Source organism: Salmo salar, chromosome 24 (assembly GCF_965601325.2).
Source record: "Salmo salar chromosome 24, fSalSal1, whole genome shotgun sequence".
Classification (NCBI taxonomy): Eukaryota; Metazoa; Chordata; class Actinopteri; order Salmoniformes; family Salmonidae; genus Salmo; species Salmo salar.
The window spans coordinates 19,010,001-19,029,204 of record NC_138314.1 but is presented as its reverse complement, the minus strand read 5'-3'; the positions used below and the strand labels follow the sequence as shown (position 1 = coordinate 19,029,204).

At 44.9% G+C, this 19,204-nt stretch overlaps 1 protein-coding gene across 3 annotated transcripts in view; it reads left to right on the top strand.

Annotated features, from left to right (window-relative positions):
• Nucleotides 1-1,694: 1,694 nt before the first annotated feature.
• Nucleotides 1,695-19,204, top strand: part of LOC106585261 (transcription factor COE2) — a 37,432-nt gene continuing 19,922 nt past the window's right edge. Inside the window, exons 1-6 of one of the 3 annotated variants that reach the window (XM_014171292.3) lie at nucleotides 1,695-2,380; nucleotides 5,234-5,390; nucleotides 7,358-7,421; nucleotides 8,550-8,605; nucleotides 8,720-8,793; nucleotides 10,287-10,355. In XM_014171292.3, coding sequence (XP_014026767.1) covers nucleotides 2,247-2,380; nucleotides 5,234-5,390; nucleotides 7,358-7,421; nucleotides 8,550-8,605; nucleotides 8,720-8,793; nucleotides 10,287-10,355 — 554 coding nt within the window. In that variant the 5' untranslated portion in view covers nucleotides 1,695-2,246. The remainder of the gene's footprint in view (nucleotides 2,381-5,233; nucleotides 5,391-7,357; nucleotides 7,422-8,549; nucleotides 8,606-8,719; nucleotides 8,794-10,286; nucleotides 10,356-19,204) is intronic. The other 2 variants (XM_014171293.3, XM_014171291.3) reach the window with 2 other exon arrangements.

Genomic DNA, 19,204 nt, shown 5'->3' with positions numbered 1-19,204 from the left:
AGTTTCTGTAAATTAAAACGCATAAAAACGTATGATCTGCCAGCTATTCGAGCACACCGGTCAACAGGCATATAGAAACAGCAGTTTGTCAGCAACTTTTGTGTAAATCGTTTTTCATTTTATGGTGCAAATAACCTGAGTAAAACGCGTAATACACACAGCCAGTGTTTATTGCAGATAGACAAAGTGCAGCTGTATCAGTTTTTCTGCGCTGGCTCTTCAATGACACCCACATGGGAACTGAGGTTTAACTTTCCAACTGTAGAATATTTTTTATAATAAGGTTGAACGCATTTATAACTGAAATGTGGTTTACTCAATTGAACACGGGTTCACATCCTATCTAAGCATGATATCGGATTCCTCCACATTTTGGAACTGTGCCCCAAATATATATTGATGGTCTATTTAGCAAATGTAAAAAAAATAGAGTAGGCTACAATGTAAAATGTAGACATAAATCCACATTAGTTTTCATGGATGTGTTGTCATTGCATTGCCTGTTGTTGTAGCGGATATATTTATTTATCCTGTGTTCATTTGAAGCATATCTAACATATACTGTATCTGTATCATTTTAGACAGAAGTTCCAACCGTGTTTCCTCAGACTGACAGCACTGTCTTGGATGAGCAGCACGAATGTATAGCAGTGAAGAACAACCAGACTTCAATTGTTTATCACTAATATCCTCAATCGAATCACAGCTTTCAATCACTGCGCATTGTTCAGGGAGAGCAGACAGGTGCAGTGCACTCTTGTGTTTACTGATGACTCGACTGAAAATGCCAAATAAGATATTCAGGTTTGTTGCTTTCGACTTTTAATCCAGTTATCCTATTAAAAGACCATTTACAATTGAATGCCTAACGCAAGCAATAGAACAGAAACGTTGGCCACATTTTGAATATCAAACTAAATAGGCCAATAGTTTGCTGGTAATGCAATATGTATGCGTAGGCTATAATGTTACATTTGACATGTTCAAGTAACCTAGACTTAAATGCTTTCTCAATTTACAATCTTTAGACAACTTTGCTGCAACATGAAGGCCTAGCTGACTTTTTGCAGGCTTTTCATGCATATGTCTGGGACAAATATGGCAGCAGTGGGCCTTTATTCAAATAAAATGTGTTATTTATTTGGGGTTGTTCCCTGCAGCGGTAATTGTACGCAGCACTAAGAGATTACAAAGAGATAATAAACAAGAAATCGAATAATAATAATTTATTAAGTAGACGAATGAATAGGCCAATATTATAAACAGGTGATTGATGTCACTGCACTATAGGCTGAATAAAAGGTTTTGTGTTCACTGAAACTTCCATTTGTGATTTCAACATAGAATAATAACATAATTGAATCATTAACACAATGTAGCCTAGTTCGATAGTCTATAAAAAAAAATCCACTCTTTCTGCTGAAAATAATAAAGGTCTGTTGTCTGAATATGTGACCAAATGTTTAAAAGTTAAAATGAAAGGATAAAAAAAAAAAAAATGTTATTAGCCTTAATTTTTGTTCATATTATGGCACTTTCATCTGAGATCTGAAGCACACTTCGGTAGGACTTCACCAGAGAAAAGTTTGAAGAGACAAGAGAGCTATTTGGCTAGCTGGATGCTCAAAAAGTCCAACTAACGGAGACATTTTACACCAATGAGAGCATCCATTTCAACAATCGGTCCCCCATATGGCAGTGTAGCCCCTCCTCCAGCCCCTATCCCGACAGAGGAACTCATACATGCTTCAGGACAGTGAAGTGGAGCGTTATTGCCAGCTCTTTAGCCAATACATTCAAAGCGAAAAAGGTCTCTGCTACTTTGTTTGAGAAAGATTTTGCCACCTGATTTTAGAGCTGTCGTGTGGAAGTGTGTGTGCATGCATATCTGTGGAATAGACTACGGTGTGTACGAGACTGTCCAGGAGTGCGCGCGTGTCCACCAAACAGGTGACCCTTGTTTATGGTCGAACCGACATTTGACGTTACATATCCCCTGTTTGTGGACAATGATTGCAGTCCACCGGAAAATACATCTATTGCTTGTTTTCCTTCAAGAGCACGTTTGAAGACAGAATAGTGGACACGCAGTAGCCTGTTATTTCCCCTGGACAGCTCTGAAGCCTCAATCATCATCCAAGTGCTCGATAACAGCGTCCTGGAACGTACCTCCCAGTTCTATTTTGCCAAAGTGATATTGCTCTCTCGTTTACTCTGAAAAGAACACCATTGGATTTGTGTATTAAATGTACGGGATCCAGGAGCATCTGATAAGAGACGTCAGCGGATTAAAAGAAAGAACTCTGGGAGAAGAGATGGATCCGGTCCGGTCCTGGGTGCGTAATGTCGGTGTTGTGGATGCTAACGTAGCAGCGCAAAGGTACAGTATACCTTCATGTCCTGTGGTATTTTGACGAAATACACGACTCTTTCGTATTGGCAAACTAAGAACAACGTAAAACAGTATAACGCACGTATAAGAAATTGCTTTAATGAATGATTAGGTTCGACTTCTTTAAGCATGCAAGAGGAGTCAATGTATTATGCACATGGTTTTAACAATTTCTATATCATAAAGCATACTATGCTCGGGAAACAATGATAAAGATAAATGACAAATAGCCTACCAGATGGCGCACAGATCAGCGTAACATAGCCTATAGACTAGCCTATAAAAGTGACCTGTGGTGCAAAGCAGTCAAATATAAAGTATTGTTGATGATTATCCTCATGGCTCTTGTGTGATACTCATTTACCCTAAACTTATCCAGACATGAGATGAAACGAAAAAGCAACAGGTTGTCTTTGGGAGTAAGTGGCCCCGGGCGTAAAGTTGACAATTGTGTAGAAAAATGAATCTCAAGCATCCCTGGCTTTCTGTATGCTGAGTCCTGATTGTCCGGGGTGCGCGCTGTCAATAGCGAGTGGTGGCAGTGTCACAAGCAGCATGAAAGGGATACAACAAAACACAACAATAAAACAAACGCATTCTGTCATGAAAGTGACCGCACGGGCCGGAATAATGTTAATTTAGTGAGGATTCCACCTCCTGGGTATTGGTTTGTAGGCTTATAGGACGCGCATGAAAGGCTTTTGACGGTTGGAATCTGTTATTTTATCCATGTTGAATTATCTACTAAAGATTTTATATCTCCATCCAGAAATTCTCTTATCCCCATATATTAGGCCTATAGCCAATCATGACGATTTAAGTTGATGATAATAGCCCAGAAATAACAATAATAGGCCTAATCATAATAACAATAACAATAATAATGATAATAATAACAAAATGATGTTGGCCTGTCTACTGAAATATTAATCAGTAGACAAATTCCTATTCGTATTATCATTTATTTCCGCCAAAATCAATTAGTCTACCATTATCTTATTCAAAAGTTTTTCAAAACTTTGACAGTGTTTTTCATACTGGTTTAAAATGAACTTTTGTGTATTCTTAATGTTAAAATACTCCAGTAGGCTACATCTACAGGCTGTTATGATAGCCTTGGTATAAATGATGTAGCCTTCTTTTCAAAGGAGAACATGCAAAAAGTAAGTATGCATACAAGGTAGCTTAACATTACTTTCAAAGGTGTATTTGCCTAAATAAACACATTTTTGGCAACAGAACAAACTTTTGTAGTAAATTGAAAACCTCCGTAATTTGGTGTATTCGATTAAATAAGGTTTTGGCTGATGTTTCAAACGAGCGTTATTCCCATCAATGTCTTTTCCTATTTTACATGTATTTTATGCAACCGAAACACATTTGTTGATTGAAACCCCTTTCAATTGGTCACATCATGAATATCACCTTTTCATAATACTCACCAGATAGCAGAGGAAAATGTGAATTTTCCGTCATTCTTCCAATCCTAAATTATGCAGCGATAAAATAATGGATACATGTAAGCTAGACACAATTATCCTATCAAAAGTACATTTTAATTTATGTCTGACTTTGGACCTTTTCTCCTTTCACTTTTCGAAGGTCAAGGATGATCAGCATGAGTGCCAAAATAACTTTCACAGTAGACCTATAAGAAAAACGTTTTAAACTTCTTCATATTTTGCAGCGTCGAAAAAAACACAGCCTTTATCTCACCCAGTGTAAGAGGCGAAGCATCAATAAACAATCATTGTTAATTAAGCTCTAGGTCTTCACGCTTGGAGCAAGTCAAACTTTGACCCACCCATTAATTACATAAACACTGCGAGCACTTCATGCTATTTTTTGGTACATGTCAACATTTTGATTTCATTCCACCATCGATAATTCGCGATTTCCTAGGTAGGTCATGCATAGAAAGTTAGTCTCTGAACCCAATGCGATTCTTGAATTGTCGCTAACAAATAATCCAAATGACCGTTTGTGAAAATTAAGCATAAGATGATTGCATCATACAGTTAGGATATATAAGATCTTTATTCTTACAATCTTAATGAAGCATTTAAATCAAATAGTCTATAATTCCTTTAATGGTTTTCCCACATTGTTTGTTCGGTGAGTATTTTTCCCAAAAAAATTCCTCCATATTGCCATTCCTGACTAATTCATGTTGCAATGTTGAATCTAGAAATAAATGATTCTGTTGCAGTCTATACAGTTTACCTTAATAAACAGTGATTGGAGTTGTAATGTGCCATCACTAGCACATTAGAGGATGCTGCCTATATATATGCACTTGAAATCACTGTGCCTCTTTAATGAATAGAACACTAGTCACTTTAATAATGTTGACATATTTTGATTACGCATCTCATATGTATATTCTGTATTCTATACTATTCTACTGTATCTTAGTCTATGTCGCTCTGACATTGCTCATCCATATATTTATATATTCTTAATTCCATTCCTTTACTTAGATTTGTGTGTATTGGGTATATGTCGTGAAATTGTTAGATATTACTTGTTAGATATTACCGCACTGTTGGAGCTAGAAACACAAGCATTTTGCTACACCCACAATAACATCTGCTCACACGTGTACGTGACCAATGAAATGTGATTTTGATTAGATTTTAAGAGTGTTTGCTATGTGTGACTGAGGATTGTGATGTAGTGTATGTGAATTTCTCCTCTCCTCTCCTCTCCTCTCCTCTCCTCTCCTCTCCTCTCCTCTCCTCTCCTCTCCCTCTCTCCTCTCCTCTCCTCTCCTCTCCTCTCCTCTCCTCTCCTCTCCTCTCCTCTCCTCTCCTCTCCTCTCCTCTCCTCTCCTCTCCACAGTGGTGTAGCTCTCTCCAGGGCCCACTTTGAGAAGCAGCCCCCCTCTAACCTGCGCAAGTCCAACTTCTTCCACTTTGTCCTGGCACTCTATGACAGACACGGACAGCCTGTAGAGGTGGAGAGGACTTCCTTCGTGGACTTTGTAGAACAGGACAAGGTGTGTGTGTTTGTTTGTTTCAGTTGGTTGATTGTGTGAGTATATTTGTGCATATTTCTCCATGGATTTCTCTTTATCATGCATGTCCTCTGTGTTCGCTATTATTGAAATCAAATCGCAAGTCTCAAGTTAGTTTCCATAAGTTTACAAGAGAGAGTGAAGAAAAGGTGGTAGCTCTTACTATAGAAATATAATGAAGATTTCTCTGGCTATTACAGCAAATGCAGCAAAACTGTAAGCTGACCACATTTACACATTTACACAACCCAGAGCAGGACATTTCTATGCAACCTGTAGTGTACAGGCGTTTAACTTGACCTTCCACGTCCCCTATAAAGCTGAGCTTATTGAACAGCTGACAGCTCCATGTTACAAGCCTCACTCCCAATGAGCTGAGCTGATGGTGAGCGATTGAAAAATAATACCTAATGACTAATTAACAGCCTTACTCATTAGTGGGACATCACTACTTGTAAAAATGCAAATTACGCTCGCCTCTGTTAAGTTTTACCGTGACCAAATCATCAATGTCTCTTTTCCTCCCACCCCCACATCCTAAATACTGCGGCGGGGGGAGAAGTACATTCCTCAGGTCAGACATTGGGTCAAAAGAAGGAGAGGAAGAGGTGCAGAGTGGCAGTCAGATTGAGAGGGAGAGAGAGGGAGAGAGAGAAAGAGAGAAAGAAAAGGAGAGAGAGAGAGAGAACAAGAGAGACAGACAGAGAGAGACAGGGCAGGGGAGGGGTACACTGCATGGTGGAAGCCTTATGCCCAGTGTTGATGGATGGTTTTGCCTTGTGGTTAAACTCGAGCTGGGAGTATGAGGCTTGTGGTCCGAACTAGTAACAGCTCTCCCCTCGAGAGAGAGAAAAGAGAGCACTGTCCTGTCAACGGAAGTTCAAACACGGTTTTGTTTTACAGACAGAGAGAGAGAGAGAGTGTCGGTGGTAATGCCAGGGCTGAGGGCTGTCAGTGTTTCCCCTAGCGCCACACACACAGCCAGGTCAAGGCAGAATGATATGACGGCTCCGTCGGAGTTCATTTTCTGCATGTTTAACCTGGCGTCTGGTTTTGTTGTTATTCAGAGGTAGAAAGGTGATACGGGGATATAAATGTTCCTCTGTGAATATTTACTAAACATTATGTTCCATTCTCTACTGTATACTGTACCTTTCTCTCTTTCTTACCTTCGCTCATCTCTCTTAATATGTTCATTTCTTTCCTTACTCTCTTATCGCTTACTTTCTCCCTAGCTCTGTCTTCCTCTCTTTTTGCTCAGAGATGACGGCTCCCTGGGTTATTGGACCAGAGAGGATTCCTTTGAGACCAGTTAGCAAGAGACTGGAAAGGGAAAGAAAGAGAGGGATAAAATGAAAGAGGGTGGTGTAGAGCCAGGGGGAAGAAAGGATGGGGGAAGAAGGATGGAGGAAGGGAAGTTTCTCTGTCAAGGTCGACTGCTGCTCACTCTCGCAGCACTACAGTCGTTTCCACTCACTGGAATATCCAGAGTAGGCGTACGCACACAGACAGGCACATTGCGCACATGCACACATACACGCACACACACGCGAGCATGTGCGCACGTTCACTGTCGCGTAGCATACATGATAATGGGTACACTCTATTTTATTTGATCATACAGATCCCACGGCTTTAGGATTTCACGTCAGATGTGCTGCAGTTCAACTTCTAAAAAGAGGAGCTAACTCAAGGTTAAGCACCCAGCTCTGGAGCCCAGTGCAGGGTCCCATCTGGGGGTTTGAGCCTACAACCCTGGGATCCCCACACCACTCCCAGGGAAGGATGAAGTGCAGGATTAGAGGAGCCTGACTCTGCTTAACTGTGCTTAGTGATGTCCAGATGTACTTAACTGTGCTTAACTGTGCCCTCACCGGTGCTATAACTGCATGACTGCATCTGTGCGTTTGTCTGTTTGTCTGTTTGTCTGTTTGTCGTCTCATTCCAAGGAGCAGACGGGAGAAAAGACCAACAACGGCACGCACTACAAGATACAGCTCCTCTACAGCAATGGTGAGTACACCTTCAAATCATCAGCCATAGCATCAGATAGCAGCATGTCCCATTCATGTCAGCGTGAGAACGTGGCCACTCGGGTATTGATGTTCTGTGTGGTTTCATGTCTCTTGATTCTTTGTCCCAGAGACATTTTAGTGTCTGACCACTTCAGAGTGGGAGGAGGAACAGGTTGTCCTGAGCCGGACCACTGACCAAACACTATTCCGCATCTTAAGGGTATGGTCATGGAATGGACATGATATGGACATAACCACTTCTCATGCGTTCCAAATATGAGAGGAAAAAGCCCATTTGAACCCCCTCTCTCTCTCCCAGTGGTCTTCTCCCTGCCACTTCCTCTGCCTCTCATCCCACCTCACCCTTCTTCTAAATATCTATCCACTCATCCAATTTCTGAATTCTTTGAGCCCCAGTTTTAGTTGTGTGTAGAGCTGCTTCCTTGCCCATAAACAGGGAAACAAGGTACACAGTGCCCCACAGGGTGTTACAACATCAGATAAGGGATATGCAAAGGGATTTCTGGTTCCCATTAGCCTCCACTGCCCCTCCTCTGCCATCGCCGTGGCACCCATGGGAGAGGAGATAAAAGACATGTACCAGAAAGACCCCCACCATACACACTCATACACATACACTGTACACTGTACACTGTACACACACGCCTGCCTCTACACCCTCCCTTTCCCTTCCCCTTCCCCCAAGCCATATCAAAGGCCTCCAGATTGAGACTTTGATGAAAGGAAGCCGTTTTAAAAGAAATATTCTGCATAGGCTTCATAATAAAATCCCTCTGATAAAACGTGCTGCTCTTCAGACGCAATTCATTACATCGACGGCAGCTTTCAAGGAAGTAAAACCAGTAGTTTTGAAGCACCCAGAGACCAAAGGTTCAGGTGTTTTCTAAAAGCATGCTGGGAGGCTCTCTGTCAGATCCCAGAGCTCCTAAAGCCCTCCACTGCTCCTCATCTGACCTGTATGGATGACCCAGGGAATGGCTATTCTGGGAATCAAATAAATGTCCCGTCTAAAACACTCATATCCCATGCCTTCAGGATTAGGTTGTCGTTGTGAGATGAGTCTATTTTAGTTTCCTTTACTGATTGTGTGTGTGTCTGTGTGCAGGGGTTCGTACAGAACAGGATCTTTATGCACGACTTATTGACTCAGTCACTAAACAGGTAAGGAGCCCTGTTTGCCTTGACTGGATTTAGCCTGCTGTGGAACTCCTGATTGCAGCTTGATTGATTGCACATGAAATCTAATTCCCCCATCACTCGCTCTCTCTCTCTCAGCCCATAGCATATGAGGGACAGAACAAGAATCCTGAAATGTGCCGTGTTCTGCTCACTCACGAGGTTATGTGCAGGTGAGCCGCACACACACACACACACACGCACACGCACACGCACACACACACACACACACACACACACACACACACACACACACACACACACACACACACACACACACACACACACACACACACACACACACACACACACACACACACACACACACACACACCTAACAGATGGAGGAAATCATTTTCTTCAAAATATCCATCACCCATGTCTCTTTGTTTTGTCTTGATGTGGTATGCCATTTGAAAATAAGACTGGGGTTGAAGTGAAAGTATAGCCTGTCTGTCTTCAGGCTTGTTACAGTGTGAGCCCCCTGCTGCCTTCTCCTGTAGCCCCCGAGTCCCCCACCAGCTCCTGTTTCTCTCTGGAGCATCCCTCACGGACAGGGGGAGCTACAGGGGCCAGACTTCCTTGAACCTCCACTGAAACATGTTCAGGGTATAATTAACCCCCCCAACCCCCATCACCACCCCAGCCCCTTACGTTTTACATGGACAATGGTCCACAATGGAACCCTGTTGAAACATAAGAATTCGAGTAGTTTCTCTGATTTCTGAAAGCTTTAGTTTCTAACCGAGGGTAGATGGCAGACAGTGTGGCAGCAATGGGTCAGGGTGAAAGAAGAGGGCTGCCGATATGGTGCTTTAGTAAGACTGGGCTTCCTCACTATGCATGCTGTGTTTTTGGAGGTATGGAGGTAGGAAGAGAGGGACAGAGGGAGAGAGCAAGTGAGTGCTGGGGAAGTGGGGCAGTGACCCAGGGTTTGAGGGCAGGAGGGGGAAGGAGAGGGGGGTTTGGCAGGGGAAGAGGGGCTAAGACTGAGTGGGCTTTGCCATTGTTTAGCCAGCAGATGCCCGAATGTGACTCACAGCTGGCTAATAACAGAGCCGGGGAGGCAGAGGGCAAGCGTCACAGCTGGGGAGTGAGGCCATCTGACAGGGGGGCGGAGGGGGGGGGCAGAGGGGGGCAGGGCCAAGCTGGGACACGAGAGGGGTGAAGCGAGGTGTAGGAGTGGCAGATGGTTAGGGGTGGGGGCACTTTTTGTTATGCAGCGGAGGGGACTTGGAGGGGGGGCCGGGGGACCAGCAGGCTCCACAGACAGGACTGCTGACGAATTGTAGGATGCTGTGTGTGTGTGTGTGTGTGTGTGTGTGTGTGTGTGTGTGTGTGTGTGTGTGTGTGTGTTGATGTGTTTGTCTGTGTGTGATTGGGGTGGGGGTTGAGTTTGATTTCGAAATCAATGTGACAGATTGCCAGGCTGGCTTTTCACTTCTGAATAATGTCTCCCTGTTTGTATGGTCCGTTGTTGTACCTTTTCTCCCGTTTCTTTTATTCTTTTGTCTCTTTCTCCCCTCCTCTCCTTTGGCCCTTTTTGTTTCCCTGGATCAGTGCAGTCTGGAACGGTGGACGGGCCAGAGGAAAGATCAGTCCTGTCATGCTGGTTTGTTTCACTCACTGTGTTGTTGTGTTTTCTGGTTGTTCTTTTGGAACACAGTCGCTGTTGTGAGAAGAAAAGCTGTGGAAACCGCAACGAGACGCCCTCTGACCCGGTCATCATTGACAGGTAACAGCACCTGTCACCCGCTCACACAACCCTGACAACGTCAAACACCCCAACTGAGCCTGTGTTCCACTGTCTCCCCCTCCAGACATACTCAGATGCAGAAATACTCACTACTCACACAAACATAAATTCATGGATGCACATTAACATTTACTCAGAGAGAGAGAGAGAGAGAGAGAGAGAGAGAGAGAGAGAGAGAGAGAGAGAGAGAGAGAGAGATACACTGCATGGTGGAAGTGAGGGCAGAGATCCAGATCCATGTGATGAGATCTCACAAATAAGCTGTTGTTTTTATGGCCAGTAAAGACAGAGGGCCTAGTGGGAGAGGAATGGTTAGTGGGGGCAACGGGAGAGAGGGCAGGGTGTGGATGTGTAAGGGTGATGGCGAGGTGCATACATGTCTGCATGTTAAATATGTGTGCAAGTGTGTACAGTCCATGTGTGTTTTGTTGTGGTGTGTGTGTGTATTTGGGAGCTCACCCTCTAGGTCTGTGTTGCTGTGCCAGATGCCTTTAACCCCCTGGAGTCGATGTCCACGCCCCCGCGGAAATCTAATTAGCATAATAAAACATTCCCATTAAAAAATATATGTTTAGAGGCCCCCGAGTGGTGCAGCGGTCTAAGGCACTGCATCTCAATGCTAGAGGTGTCACTACAGATCCGGGTTCGATCCCGGGCGGTGTCACAGCAGGCCGCGACTGGGAGACGCATAATTGGCCAAGCATCGTCTGGGTTAGGGGAGGGTTTGGCTGTCCAGGATATCCTTGTCCCATCATGCTCTAGCGACTCCTGTGGTGGGCCAGGCACATGCATGCTGACACGGTCACTAGTTGGATGGTGTTTCCTCCGACACATTGGTGTGGCTGGCTTCCGTGTTAAGTGAGCAGTGTGTTGAGAAGCAGTGCGGCTTGGCAGGGTCATGTTTCGGAGGACGCATGGCTCTCGACCTCTGTACGGGAGTTGCAGCGATGGGACAAGACTGTAACTACCAATTGAATATAACGAAAAAGGGGTAAACAATAAATATGTCAGTTTAAGCTAGAGATATGTTTTTTTTTGCATTGGATGCATCTCAATCCCCCACAAGCGTCTTGGGACTCGTCTGTAGTCGGTACAGCCGAACTGCCAACTTCTGTCTATAACATCCGAACAGTTTGGGCTACACAGTAATATGACCCCTCTGTGGAAGGGTGAGACTCTCATGAACAAGTACATGTTGGTTGTTTTGCCTCACAAGACTCGTCTGAGGGTCCCGCGGTACCAGTTGAAAACATTAGTGGAAGTATATATGGAGACTGTTTAGTGCCAAAAATAAGGGGTTAAATACATGTAAAAAATATATATCTTGGATATAGGACAGACACTTCAGAACAAACATCCTTTTTGCTGGGAGACTATCTGTTGTTCCATGTAGTTAATCTCTTATTCAATGCATTTGTATGGGCTAATAGAAGTAAGGCCAAATACATTTTTTTTTATATTTCAAGGGGTCTTAAAATTCAAAATCAAATAGCAAAATGATCCTTGGTATGACCTTCTTAAAACAATTCCATATAGCTTAGTAGAACCCCCCCCCCCCCCCCCCTCCCCTCCCCCGGCTTAGACAGGGCTTAGACTGGCTTAGACTGTAATGGGTTAATGGAGTGCACCCACCCTGTGAGTGTTTATGACACTGAGGCATGCGTCTGTGATAGTTAGCGTCTCTGCAGTATACCTGTCACTGCTAATGTAAGCATCTGTGTTTGTTAGTGACTGTGCTGCTAACACATGCAGATACTGTACACTCTGTCTGTCTGTCTGTCTGCCTCCTTTGCTCTGGTGGTCAGCACACAGAACACTGTGACCGCCCCTTGTACTTAGTCCACACTGTCCTACAAAAAAAAAAACCTCTGTACACAGTCCTAAACTCCTGCCATATATACTGTATAAATAAAAAACATTCCTGTCAGAATCATGAAGAGTTAGGGTCTATCATGCAATGTGAGGGTTCACACATATGTCTTGTCTGCAGCCTCCCCAACTGACAGCCAGTCATCAGGCTTTAGGGAGACAGAGCGTTACCTTAATCGGCATGTGTGAGGGCTTCCACGTCCCAGGGATTTTGGAAGTCACACAGGGTCTGCATGGAGTTAACCATTGTGATGAATGCTCTTAAGCAGACCTATGTACAATAGTTTTTCTGTGATGTCATCTCTTCAACCTTCATCGCACCTTCCTTCCCCTCACTCACTCCCCTCCCTCCCTCCCTCCCTCCCTCCCTCCCTCCCTCCCTCCCTCCCTCCCTCCCTCCCCCCTCCCTCCCTCCCTCCCTCCCTCCCTCCCTCCCTCCCTCCCTCCCTCCATCCTAAAATACGCTCACTTCATACATGTCAAAGATTTCTCTCTCTCTTTTTCTCCTCTGTTCAAGCTGGCTGGCTGTTGACAGTGTGTCTCAGAGGATCTCTGCTGAAGATAGTTTTCATATAACGGAAAAATTGGGCTGTTGTCTTTTGGATTTTCCCAGAATCCCTAGGAGCAGCTGTTTTTCTCATTTAGTGCATTACTTTCCCAACTATCCTTTTCCTCCATCTTCCATGGTTAAACCTCTCCAAAGATTGTTCATAAGTAGTGCAGGGGGCTTGTGAATTGCAGGATCTGTATCAGTGTGTGAGCCTGTGCAGGCTGATGGTGGTGCTGTGAGGATGGTTTTAAATGGGATCGTTGACCTAATCACACTGTGCCCATCCAGACCTGATAGGAGCTTTTCCCTCTTGACAGGCTCATGGATCCCTCTCCTTGGGGAGCAGCCTATTAGCAGCTATGTAATTTGGGATAAGCTGTTGGAATTTGTTGCACTGTGTCCTTGCAGAAATCCCAAATGTATTTCTTGTGGGTTTGTATGTGTGTATGTGTGAGAGAGGGAGAATGCGTCTGTGTGAATATGCCCATATGTACATTGTTTGTGTGTACATAAATTCATGTATGTTTCTGTTTGTGTGTGTTTGTGCATGCATGTGCACAGATGTTTATTTATTTATGCATTTATAGTGTATGGATGCATGTGCAATTGTGTGTATGTGACCCATTGCCTGACTTTTACCCCTGTCACTGCTTGGGGCCTAAATTATTTGTGTGTGTGTGTGTATGTGGGTGTGGGTGGGGGTGTGGGTTGTTTCTGAGGGTGCAGTAATCATCCTCCTGCTCTCAGCCCCAACACCTGTTCTCCAATTAACATGCAGCGTGCTGGGGCCCACCCGCCCTACTGCCACCCGCCCTACTGCCACCCGCCCTACTGCCACCCGCCCTACTGCCACCCGCCCTACTGCCACCCTTACTGCCGCTGAATCGCTCTCATCTCTTTTTTTCAATTTCTCTCCCTTTCCCTCTCTCTAAATCTCTGTGATTCTCTAGCTCTCCTTTCTCTCTCTCTCTCTCTCTCTCTCTCTCTCTCTCTCTCTCTCTCTCTCTCTTTCTCTCTCTCTCTCTCTCTCGCTTACTCTTTCTCTTTGGGACCCTCTTGGATTCTCATGCTTATACCAGTGTTTCTACCACACTCTTTCTATCTTTTTTTCACTTCCTTTCTTTCACTTCCTTTCTCTTCCTCTGCCTCGTGTTCCCTCATCCCTCTCTCTCCCCCTCCTCCTAGCCCATCAAATTTTGTGATAATTAGGCACAGTGTCATTAGGACACCTACCCAAGTACAAGGGAGTTTGCAATTCCCCAAACGGCCCAAACCCCCTATTTTCTAATCTCCTTTCCATATTGTCCCCCCCCCCCCCCAATCCCCTCCTGCTGCTCCACTCCCTCCTTCTCCCTAATCCTGATTTGAGTGAAAGGGGAGAGAGGAGATCACAGCTGATCCATAGGGAGGGATGGAGGAGTGGTGGGGGGAGGGGGCTTGGAGGTGTTGGGGGTTAGTCAGAATGGGGAGATGACTCTTTAAGACACCCTTACCCCTTACTCCTATTCATATAAAGCACCGATCAGGTCATACTGCTTGCAGCGTTTACTAGTCTTGTCATTGTTGAATATGTCACTCACTCACTGACTATCTTATGCAATTGAGGGGGACCTCTTTGTTTTGAAGATGTAAATTATCTTTGATTGATTAATTGACTGATTGATTCCTCTGTTTTGCCAATTTCAAATTGTGGATTACGTTCACACGTGCCTTGTTGCTGAATGACTCTCTTGTGATTAAATGATCTGTTTCAAAGAGAACTGACTGTATGGCTGTAGCATAGAACTCCATACTCCATTCTCTGATATGTTCCGGGTTTTTTTACAGGCCATGCTGTCACAGCTTTTGCATTGTCTGGCTTTGATATTTTCTCAGTGGCTGTCTAACTTACATATACCAGAACACATCCCTGTGTGTGTCCCTCCCTCCTCCAACCTAAGGAGTTCTACTCTACCCTCTACTCAGAGACAGACAGGTCAGTTAACAGTGGCATTACTGCCAGATGACCCCTGACCTTTAGAGAACTATATGAGTGCTAGCCTCTGTGTTTATAGAGGAGCGTGCTTTACAACAGAGACAGACAGTCAGTATTAGTGCTAGTGTTTGTAGGATTGGGACGTTTGGATTGGTTAATGGGAGGGGGCAGGGTTGGAGTGTATGAGCGTGGTTTTACATTTGGCTAGGAGGTTGGAATCAATAGATGTTCATAAGGAAAGCATGAAAGATCCATCGTAAGGGAGGAAAGGGGAGGCAGGGGAGGAGAGAGTCCGGAGAGGGGATCAATGGCATGCACTATCTCACTAATTGATCGTGTTTTCAGGAGGGGTCTTTTTTAACAAGCCAGCACTCTGAGGAAAGAGGAATAATCAATGGGAATTTTCCAATTTTGTCAATATCGCTTTTCCCTTCCCCCTTTCAAAACGACAAGCCATTTCACAAAGACTGGATGCAAGGGAGAGATACATTTGTTTTCCTTTCTGTCAATGAGAACATACAAAATCCTCCTCAGCAAGTTTTTTTCCCTCATCAATTAGACCAGATAAATCCTTTCCTATGTGTTAAATGATCAAAAATACTTATTATAGGCAGCAGTAATGGTTGTGGTCAAGCCCACTTTTAAAAATGTGATTAGAGCTCCCTTGCGAAGACTTCAAATAGTTGACCCTAAGAGGAATCCATTGCTCTTCATCTTGTATTATGGGCCGTATTGATCTTCTACTCCTGATTCTAGTTATGTGCGCATTTGGTTGTTTTATCTGGCCGTCACATAGCAGCGAATGAAAGTGTGCACACGGTTGCTTTTAAATCAATATACACTAAATTGCTTTTACTTCCAGAAAATCATTTGGGTCAATTTCTAATGTCTTCATTTGGATGAGGATTATTTCAGTGAATGTTTTGCGCGTGTTATCTGTTGGAATCGACACGGATTCCTCTGGACAGTTTGACAATATAGCATTCAGATATCATTTGTTAATTTGTATCTGAATGCCTTTCTTCAACAACCACATCTCTAACACCATGCCCAAACCGGACGCGCGTGTGCTTCCGCATGTGCTTCCGTGCGCGCCATCGTGCGCAAAATTATTTTGTCCCCCCCACACCAAATGCGATCACGATACGCAGGTTGCAATATCAAAACAAACTCTGAACCAATTATATTAATTTGGGGACAGTTCGAAAGCGTTAAACATTTATGGCAATTTAGCTAGCTAGCTTGCAGTTGCTAGCTAATTTGTCCTGGGATATAAACATTGAGTTGTTATTTTACCTGAAATGAACAAGGTCCTCTACTCCGACAGTTAATCCACACATAAAAACGGTCAACAGAATTGTTTCTAGTCATCTCTTCTCCTACCAGGCTTTTTTTTCTTTGGACTTTATATGGAGATTGGCAACTAACTTTCATAATAAGGTGCATTACCATAACCGCTCAGTTCATCTTTCAATCACCCACGTGGGTATAATCAATGAGGAGATGGCATGTGGGTATATGCTTCTAAAAGCCAATGAGGAGATGGGAGAGGCAGGACTTGCAGCGCGATCTGCGTCACAAATAGAAGCAACTTCTATTTTAACGCCTGGCAACGCAGACACTCGTTGACGCGCACGAGCAGTGCGGGTGCAATGACTGAATAACATGTATGTGTAAATATATCTTGCGATGCGAGCAGTGTGGTCAGCATGTCAGGGACTGTTTGACAATCTGTCTGAATCTTCAACAACCACATCTCTAAGGGACTGTTTGACAATCTGTCTGGATCTTATTTTCTGTCTGTTTCTGCTTGTCTGTCTGTCTGTCTGTCTGTCTGTCTGTCTGTCTGTCTGTCTGTCTGTCTGTCTGTCTGTCTGTCTGTCTGTCTGTCTGTCTGTCTGTCTGTCTGTCTGTCTGTCTGTCTGTCTGTCTGTCTGTCTGTCTGTCTGTCTGTCTGTCTGTCTGTCTGTCTGTCTGTCTGTCTGTTTGTCAGCCTGTCTCTCCCTTCTTTCCTTCCTTCTCTCCCTTTCTCTCTCTCTTTTCCCCTAAATGTAAGATATATCTGTGTGTTAGTTGTGCTGCCTCTGTGTGCTGCCTCTGTGTGCTGCCTCTGTGTGCTGCCTCTGTGTGCTGCCTCTGTGTGCTGCCTCTGTGTGCTGCCTCTGTGTGTTGCCTCTGTGGCGTTCTGAGCTCCTGTACATCTGTGTTGGCAGGTCCCTGCTCCCTGTGCGAGCTTGCCTCTTAGCCTCTCACTGTAATTTTAATGGAGGGGAACATCACCCGCCCCTCTCAGCAGAGCCCCCGGGAACATGCAGGGAGCAGAGCTTTTGGAAAGGAACATTAAACAACTGGCCAAAAAAATGGAAACAGCAACCATTTTTGACTGTGTCAGGGGGTCGAATTCCTCACCTCTCCCAGATGCCTAGTAGAAGCCAAATGGCCCTGTTACCTCATCATATTGGAGATGTGAACAGTGTCAGTTTTAGAGATTGTTTCTCACGATCACAGAATCTGTAACTCCTTTAGCCGTGGAGCTCAGAGTAGGATGACATGGTCTCCAGCAGCAGTGCATGTCAGAGTGGAAATCCTAGTTAACAGACCTATTGGCCCCTTCTACCACCACTACCTCCACCACCTCCTCCACCTCCACCACCTCCACCACCAAGAATTTCACCACCTGCACCTCCACCACCTCCACCACCTCCACCACCACCACCTCCACCACCACCACCACCACCACCTCCACCACCACCTCCACCTCCACCACCTCGACCACCAAGACCTCCTCCACCACCACTACCTCCACCTCCACCACCTCAACCACCAAGACCACCACCACCTCCAACCCCACCACTACCCCTGTGTAATCTGGACACCCTTTCCTTCCGAGACCCATTTTTTATTTGTCCCAGAGAGCCCTGATTTTAGGGGAAGGAGGAGGAATCCTGCATCTGAATTACACAGATCAATGGCATGACAAGCCGTCCATACAGGCTCATCTCCCCTACCTCTGGTAGCGTGTCATGTCTTCTAGCCAAATCATAAAGCCCCCACAGGCACTCACTGAGCCAGCTATAGCTAGAGGCACAATCTACCTACATGCTGATCCTATTCGTTCTCATTATAACAGCTACACATCTGTAACACACACACACACACACACACACACACACACACACACACACACACACACACACACACACACACACACACACACACACACACACACACACACACACACACACACACACACACACACACACACACACACACACACACACACACACACACAATCCCTCCAGTCCCTTCACTTCCCTGTCACAGGCGCCTCGTCTCCCTGGTGGCTGGTAGTGTCCAGTCCCTCCAGACCTCTGTCAGGAGCCCTTCAGACAGGGGACTGGCAGTGAGTGGAGACAGAGACAGGGCCCAGCAGCTCCACTGCACACAACACCACAGGCTGGGCCAGTCTGAGCAGCTGGCACAGGAGTGGGGGACATCTCCTCCCAGGAGGCAATGAGAGGAGGAGAATGTCAGACAGACAGAGGGAGAGGGTGCCACTGTCTGGATTATCAAATACTCACTGACAGGTACTGCTTGTAAGAAACACAGAGAGAGAACATTATTCAGAGTCAGGAGTCAGAATTCATTTTGTGATGTACGTGGTTTTGGTGATGTGGTCTCATGTGAACCAGGAAGACCCACAACTCAAATACAGACAGGAAGTGAACCATGAGTGGCAGATTAGATGGCTGGATTGTGCTGTCACCTTTGGCTGCGTTGGGCTGCGTTGGGTTGGGTGTCGTGGCTTGAACCCTAACACTCAGAACAAGCATATGTTGTTTTCTTAGAGAGAGCGCACAGAGGGGGAAGTCGGAAACGGAGCTCAGCAGAGAAATGTTTTGACAGGAAATGGGAATGGACTGCAAATGGACTAATGTGGGTGAATGACAGGGGGATTTAGGGAGGGGGGTAAACATGGGGTTTGGAAGGGGGCTCATAGCACTGAAAATGGCCAAACTCTCCATGAGTGGCTGGGACCAGGCGCTGTGTTACTGGGACAGGGAGAGGGGAAAGCAGCTTCCCATTTGTCTGGCCACTAATGGGTTTCACCTTTGGTAGGGCAGCACTCTCAGGAGGCCAGATTAGCATGATTTATTTTAGAGTAATTGAGATCATTTGTGTGTACATGGATGTGTGTGTATCAGAGTTTGTGTGTATCAGAGTTTGTGTGTATCAGAGTTTGTGTGTATCAGAGTTTGTGTGTATCAGAGTTTGTGTTTATCAGAGTTTGTGTGTATCAGAGTTTGTGTGTATCAGAATTTGTGTGTATCAGAGTTTGTGTGTATCAGAGTTTGTGTGTATCAGAGTTTGTGTGTATCAGAGTTTGTGTGTATCAGAGTTTGTGTGTATCAGAGTTTGTGTGTATCAGAGTTT